The following is an 8,268-nucleotide window of genomic DNA, read 5'->3' on the forward strand; positions in this document are numbered from 1 at the left end:
AGAAATTTGAGGTTAAAAAAATGATTTGATAAGATAAATGGATTATGAATTGTTTGTTTAAAAATGGTGTTTTTCATTTTTGCCAATTTTTCCTATTTGATTAAGAAGGAAAAAAGAATAATATCCATTTAAAAAGAAGGAAAAGAATAATGTAACTATGTAAGAGATCGTTATTGTAATATAAGTGTCAATTTTCCCTGTCTTAAACTTATTTTAATCAAGTTGAATTTAATTCTTCCCTAAAAACTAAAAGAATGTACACTTTTTTTATAGTATCTTATTATTATTTTTTTTTAAGATACTGCAAGGTTTTTACAGTTTTACTCCCATAAACTTTTTTTACTATATATTTTACTCAATAAATAAATAAGTCAATGAATATAATAACATCCAAATGAACACTTACACAATCGACAAAAAATACCAAAACGAAACAAACAAAAAAAATTGATTCAATTATGAGGCTTGGCAACTTTGCACTCTACATACCAAATTGCAACTGGAAAGAAAATCTTGGTGGATATGTACAGTAGTTCAAAGTTTCAAGGACTTCACCAATAATCCCCACAAGAGCATTTTCCTTCCTTGAAATGATGAAACCGTTTGTTGTCTCTAATAATTAATTCCCTCCCAACAATCTTAGACATGATCTTGATGGCATTGTGACAGTCACCGCAGATACGAAGGTTCTTGATGATCCTAAGAGGTGTTCTCGCTGGAGTACTTATCAGACCATACGCAATTGCCAAACGCTCACTATGATAGAGCAAGGCCTGCTCCTTGGCCTCCTGATCAATGTCATGCAGAACATATCTTGTGTCTGGCACATAACCACCTTCTTTCATCCCAGCGGCCTTCAGCTTTTCATCATCCTTGTAGAGAGTTGGGTTTCTGAACTCACTGATCCTGTTCTTCCCATCAAGCATGCTGACTGCAGTATACTTTCTGGGAGGTGGGGTAGGGATCTTATTAGCAACAGCCTTCGACGGGTCAAGAGAAACCATTAACTCCTCAGCATGGTCTTCAAGATCAACATTTCCATGAATCCGAGCATAATTTCTCAATGCATCCCAAACCTCCACAGTGCGCTCAAAAGGCAGTTTCTCTATAAAATCCTCTGCTTCATTAAGATGGCCACACTTCCCAAGCACACCTAGAAGCCCCATATAATGCTCAAGCCCTGGCTCAATTCCATACTCACTCTTCATTGACTCAAAGTGTAAAAATGCTTCTTCCACAGCATCTACACTAGCACAAGCCGAAAACACCGCAAGAAAAGTATCCCCAGTGGGTTTCATCCCCAGCTCCCTCATCTGCTCAAACAACTGCAACCCATCATCACCCAACCCATTATCCGCATAAGCATTAAGCATTAAAAGCCAAGTGTCCATACTCCTATTAGGCATATGATCAAACACCCTACGTGCATCAGTCATCGCCTCACAACTGCTATACATTTCAATCACCATATGGTTCAAACTAAGGTCACCCCGAAACGTGGACTGCAGAAAGAAATCATGAACCTTTTTCGCATCCTCATACGACTTGGACACCTTAACTCTTTCTAACAACTTATAAAAGCAATTCCAATCAGCTTTAACCCCTTTCTCCATCAATTCAAGAGCTTCCTTAACCTTCCCCGAATCGCAAAGCATCAGTACGTCATTAACCGAAGGCGGTGGTGGAGAATCAACCGGGGCTTGAACCTCAACAGCCTGGCCTCTATTAACGTTTTGGGGATGTGGGTATCCCTTATTTTGATTGTTCCACTGGTTTGGTGATCTGGGTTGTTGAAAACTCGGGCTCTGAGTGTTGAACTGGTCAGGGTTCAATCCACGGTTGGGATAGTTCTGACCACCCTGATTGGGATAACCACGATTGGGATAGTTCTGACCGCCCTGATTGGGATATCCACGATTGGGATAGTTCTGACCCTGATTAGGATACCCACCATGTGAATAGTTCTGGTTCTGACTCTGTGTATGTGTTTGTGAGTTCCATCCTTGGTTTTGTGGGGCCCACTGATTAGGGTTTTGTGAATTCCAACCCTGGTTTTGTGGGTTCCATTGTTGTTGTTGTTGTGGTTGTGGTGGTGAATGGGGTATTTGATTATACTCATTTGGGATTGCTGAGGTGCTTAGGGTTTTAGTTAGGGTTTCAGTGTTGCTGTTGTTGTTGTGGTGATTGAAAATGAAATAAGAAGGGTATAAAGGTCGTACCTTGAAGAAGGAGGATGAGAAGTTTGGGGTTCGTGCGCGTCGTAATGCCATGATCGACGCCATTTTTGTTGAGCTGAAATGAGCTACCAAGTTCAAAACCCTAAACCCGCAGAGATAAACCCTATCGAAACGGTATAGATGCGTGTGAGTAGTAACAGTGAGACTATGATAGTGAGGCAGAGTCGCTCAATTTTTTTTTTTTTTTTGGGGGATGATCTCTGAGAACTCTTTTTCTGATAATAAGAGGTTTGGAAAATGAGAGAGCGGCGAAATTTACAGAAAGAGATGCCAAGTTATAGATTTTAGAAGTTTTTTTTATTTATGAGAATGAGACAGAGCTTATTGTGAGGGTGAGCGGCGAAAGAGGTGAATAACTCTCGAGGCTAAGGCTGCGTTTGAATCGACTTTAAAGTGATTCCGAAAATGATTTTCCGGAAAATAGGTGTGTTTGGTTGGTCCGGAAAATTCTATTTTTCGGAAATTGAAATCCGTTGATTGAAAAAAAAAAAAAGGCTTTGACCACGGAAATGAATTTCCGTTCCTATATTCACTTCAAATGAATTCCGGAAAAAGGGAGAAAGCGAGCGCGCGTGAGGAAGGCGAGCTCCAGTCCAGTCTGATGATTGCCGGCGAACCCAGTCGAGCTCCAGTCCGCGCCGCCGATTGCTGAGCGTCGATCGCGATCGTGCCGTGCTTCGCGAGATCGCGATCGGCGCAGTGCTTTGCGAGATCGCGATCTCGAATCGCAATCACGCCATGGATCGCGATCTCGGATCGCGATCGCGCCGTGGATCGCGATCTCACGAAGAAGGCGAGATCGCGATCGCGTCGTCGATTGCGATCGCGATCTCGGATCGCGATCGACGGCGCGGTCATCGGACTGAATTTGTCGTCGTGGATGATTTTTTCCTGGGTTGTGGCTTGTGTTTTTCTGAATTTGTGTTTTCCTTCTTCTTTTCCAAACACCAAAAAATATTTTCCGGAAAATTTTTTGAAGTGCAACCAAACACCATGGAAACATTTTCCTTTTCCGGAAATTAGCATTTTCGGAAAATATGTATTTTCCGAAAAACGTTTTACAGCAACCAAACATAGCCTAAGGTCCGTTTGGGAGTTTATAAATGAATGAAATGTAACGATTATTAAAGGAATAAAATGGATTTAGTTGGGAAAGAAATGGGATGGAATGGGATTTAAAATTTTTGTTTGGATGTTATAAAATAAATGAATGAAAAGTAAGTAACATCATTTGAGAGTGACATTGGAAGGAATGGAATGAAATCATTTTATAATAACATTACTATTATACCCCTCACTTTAAAAGACATAAAAAATAATCAATGAGAACTTATAATTGCTTTGAAATGCTTAGTATTTAGTGGATGATGTGAAACTAGTTAGCCACAATTGGGTCTGTGTTAGATTATTGAATTACAAATTTGTTTTGTCAAGATGAATAGATTGCATCACACTAATCAATAATTTAACAGATAAAGATAATGGCATGAAAAATTGACAATATTACAATTTCTTTATTTCAATTTGCAAATTTTTTTTAGGGGCTGCTAGTTTTAGATTGGATTTTTTTGGCTGGTGTGCTTTACAATGGATTTGATAACTTAATACATCTCCATCTCCCAATTTCGTTAAAAAAAAAAAAAAATTTATTGTAGCTAAAAAACAAGTTATGTATATTTCTATATTGTAAAGCAATTCATGCATCACATATTTATTCTCAACAAAATAAATATTGGCTAACAATGCAAACAAAAATCTTTAAAAAACAAAACTCCAGTAATGAGTCATGCCAAAACAAAACAAAATAACATAATTCATTCCAAAACTAAGGTTGGCCAAAAAATCCCACACTTTTTTTAATTTTTAGGCCTAGACATCAGTGTCAATAAGACACATTTGCGCTCATGATCTAGGCAACCAAAGAACATCTCTTTATATGTTGGATTTTCCATCAAAAATATGTAGGCCTTAGTCTTTGATATTGGATCTAAGTCCAATATACCTAAAACTGCGTGAACTTCTGCTCCATATGACTTTGAAAAGCACTTTACCATAACCTTAGTCGCCCTATTAATTGTCTTTGATACATTATCAAATGACTAGGAAATTACATTCTCGAGTTCATCATCTTCTGTCAATCGTCTTTTCTTACTTTTAGAAGACATTACATCTTGTGATGACACTCGAGAACGTGCAACATTAATTTCTGGTGACCTCTGATCATTTTCCACTTCAAAGTTCTCCAAAGAAACTTCATTTTGAGATATCAAATTATCAATCTCATCAATAGTGGTCGATGCAGCATATCTAGCACGTTTCTCCTTTACAGTTTCAGCATGATCACCTTTTGCTCTATCTTTAGCACAAAGTTGTGCCATCTTAGAATAGTTGGGTATAGGTGTTGTCATCCACTTCTTGGCTGCAGGTTTAGACTATTATAAACGAAGTCAAATGGTTAAACAACAGATATAATTATGTAATACAAAATTAAACTCACAAAAAATGATAATTTACTGCTATGAGTGGCTCCCAAACTTCTGGTTCAATTGTCCATATATTTAAAGAATCATTCCATCCAAAACCACTCAATCCATCTTTAAATATGTCATAACATTCATGAAAATTCTTCTTCAGTGTCTTCTGTCGATTTTTCACCTTATCCTTGTTAATTTCCATGTCAAATTTTTCAACCAACTCTTTCACTGTGTCATCATATGCCTTAGAGGTAAAAGTTCTATTAACTCTACCACCTATGATCACCTAATGTAAAAAAATATCCACTAAAGCATCATCCATAAGACTACTCCATTGTACTTCTTTGCTTGGATCTCCACCATTCTTTTTTGATATTTTACCCATACTATAATTAATAGAACAAAAAACACATATAAAATATTATATAAATATTAATATTAATATTAATTATCAAAAGATAGAGAGCAATATCAAAATAAAAAGAGAAATTTGCAAAACATTTAGGTCTAAGTAATTGAAACAAGCATAATCTTAAACGATATGACAACAATAAATCCAAAAGTTATTACATTTGGACATAGTTTTGCCACATGGCTGATACTATAGAATCTCTTATAATATCTCATTGCCTAACATCCTTATCATCTTCTCTTGGAGTAGGGGCTACACGTTCACGATAAAAATGCAAAACCTCTTCATCAACTTCAACAATAAGACTTTCATCAGGATCGACACCCATTAAATAATTATGAAGTATGCAACATGCTAAAATGATTTCATTTTGGGTGTCAACACAATAATTAGGTTCTGTAGTACTTACTATGATAGGAAATCTCTTTTTAAGTACACCAAATGCTCTTTCAAAAGCAGTGCGTAGTGACGCATGTTACGAATTAAATAACTCTTTAGCATTTTCAGGAGGGACGAATAAAGTACTCTTTTAAATAATAATGCACTCCTCTATAAGGTGCAATTAGACGACTTCTATTAATGTATCCCGCATCAACAAGATAATATTTACCTAATAAACAATAACAACCATTAATTGTATACTACAAATTTTTTTAATTATAAATAATACACCCTAATACGTATTTGAATTAGATTTACCTTGTGGGATTTTTAAGTTATCGTTTCTAGTTAAAACACTCTTTATTATTTTTGAATCTGAAGCAGTTCCTTCCCAACCTGGTAATACGTATGTGAATTTTAAATCAAATGAGCTTGCCGCCAACATATTTTGTGTTGTGTAACCCTTCTTACTCTGATATCTTGGTGCATCCTCATTAGACACTTTGACAGGAACATGTGTTTCATTAAGTGCCCCAATACAATCTTGAGATTAACATTATCTCTCAAAAACATTTACCTTCAAATATATTTGTACTAAACTACTATCAAATATAAATTATATGCATGATATATTTACCTTAAAATATAGGTTGAACCTACTACTTTGTAGTATTTCAAGTGGCACTTGGGTTACATCAGGTTGTCAAAAGAATTGATATTCTAACATAATTATTGATCTTAATATGTTATGAAAATGGCGACTAATGGTCTCATCGGAACGACAAAAAAGAAAGGGACATTGTACGAGTCGTCTGATTATGTGCTAGCATGTGAAGAAACTTGCCAACTTGCTCTTCAACCGTGGCACGCTGTGTGTCTTGAAGATCAACATCTCTCCGTAAAATGTCACACAAACCTTGAAAAGCTTGTGAACCCATGCGTATTACATCATAGCATTTTTCACTATTCATAAGTCGAGACATTAGTTTATCACAAACTTTTTGTCTTTCTATGGTTGATTGTGTAGGAATGTGGGGAACACGTCTTCTTTTTAGTCGTTGCCTTTGATGGATAATGTAACACAAATAACGGCATGCAGCATGAACCAAGGCTAGTTTCCACATAAAGTCCGAAAAAATTATGATCTTAAGTACCTCATCATTCAAATCCATCTAAGTAAAAAAATAGTTATGTTATTAGTCCAACTTAGAAAATTATGAGCACATGTTCTAAAAAAATAGTATCGTTTAATGTTTATAACCTTTCATCTTCATGTGTCTCAATCATTATTAGTAGCATTGGGTACTTTATGCTCATGCCATCAAAGTACCCAATGCAACTAATAATGATTCTTTCACCACTATTGTCTTGCAGACATCCCACAATAACACTAGATTCATAGCCATGGCAGTAAAGAGAAAGAGGGGTTTTATACTTTTTTTGAGGAGTAATATGTCAAATACTTTAATAGTAGTAGACAAAGTGGTATCAAGTATATATCACAAAGTGGCATAAAAAAATTTATATTAAAAATAATCTACTCCAACTTATTAAAGTTCTAAACTACTATTATTTTAATTAAAATACTTTTCGTTTTACTTTCTTCTCATTTTAAAATTTGTTTACTCTTGTTTTTTTCTTAACCACACACCTGTTCTTGTTCACTAGCTTTAACATCTTAATAAGTTGTAAACAAATGCATAAAATATATTATGTATATATTTTGTTTAGATAGAAAGGGAATTGACATTGATAAATTATAACATAGATTGATGGATAGAAAAGGGAACTATCATGGACTGATATTGGTTTTGTTATTTGCATTGCAAGAATTCTGTTGTGATTTCATGAATAAGTAGTGGGCAATAAATTTGTTTGAATTATTTTTGGCTAAGAATATATTCAATGAAATGCCTTGATTTGAATTTGGGCAGAGTCATGTAACTCAGTCCTAGGCTGAATCATTTTCATGTTCAGCATTAATAGTAAAAAAATAAATTTCTATGCTAACTCAGTGTATGATTTTCCGCAGTAGTGCATTACTTTCTAGTTTCTTCTCATTTAAAAATTGTTTTTCTCTTGTTTTTTTCTTAACCACACACCTGTCTTTTGTCTAAACTTGTACACTAGCTTTTGTAGACATTTCCTCTTAACCATACACATGGTGAAGCCTTGGAGATATTAACTAATTGGATGGTTGACTTAAAACTGCAAGTGTAACAAATCACTTGCTTCATAAATAACAGAAGAATCAAAGAGGAAACAGAGTAAAAAGCAAATCTGAGTTCTCCAGTGGTATTTAGTTTCAAATTCACAGCAGTTCTACAGCAGTTTTCCAGCAATTCTTACTTTCAAATTTCTAAATACAATTTTTTTTAGCTGTACAAGTAACAGCAATTTTCGTTTCTTTTCACTTTCAAGGTTTTTAGTTTTATAGAATGTAGTTTGTTTTGGTTTTTAGGTGTACAAAAACACTATATATCACTCTCATGAATAACTAGCAAAAATATTCCATTTTATTTCATTCCATTTTCTTCTCCCAAACGGAGCCTAAGGTTTTGGTGTTAATAGGTTGACTTATTACTTTGCTACATGGGCTTTTTTTTTTTTTTAATTGTAAGTTTGGTCCTTACGGGCTATTGCTTAAATTTCTTCTACACGAATGTTGGGCTTGGGCCAATTCCCAGCAAAGCCCAAAACTTTAACACCCACCCCAAAAACCTGATCATAGCGAGTCGGACCTGATCATACCGAGAACACAAAC

General features: G+C 35.4%; 1 protein-coding gene across 1 annotated transcript; it reads right to left on the bottom strand.

Moving 5' to 3' along the window:
• Positions 1-419: 419 nt before the first annotated feature.
• Positions 420-2,516, bottom strand: LOC115953555 (pentatricopeptide repeat-containing protein At2g15690, mitochondrial-like). The gene has a single exon (XM_031071286.1). The coding sequence runs from the start codon at positions 2,280-2,282 to the stop codon at positions 552-554; it is 1,731 nt and encodes a 576-aa protein (XP_030927146.1). The 5' UTR covers positions 2,283-2,516; the 3' UTR covers positions 420-551.
• Between the last annotated feature and the right edge of the window lie 5,752 nt (positions 2,517-8,268).

The sequence above is a fragment of the Quercus lobata genome, chromosome 7, assembly GCF_001633185.2.
Source record: "Quercus lobata isolate SW786 chromosome 7, ValleyOak3.0 Primary Assembly, whole genome shotgun sequence".
In the NCBI taxonomy this organism is placed as follows: Eukaryota; Viridiplantae; Streptophyta; class Magnoliopsida; order Fagales; family Fagaceae; genus Quercus; species Quercus lobata.

Excerpts from the sequence above, each read along its gene's own strand:
- LOC115953555 (XM_031071286.1), bottom strand. The coding sequence starts at position 2,282 with ATGGCGTCGATCATGGCATTACGACGCGCACGAACCCCAAACTTCTCA.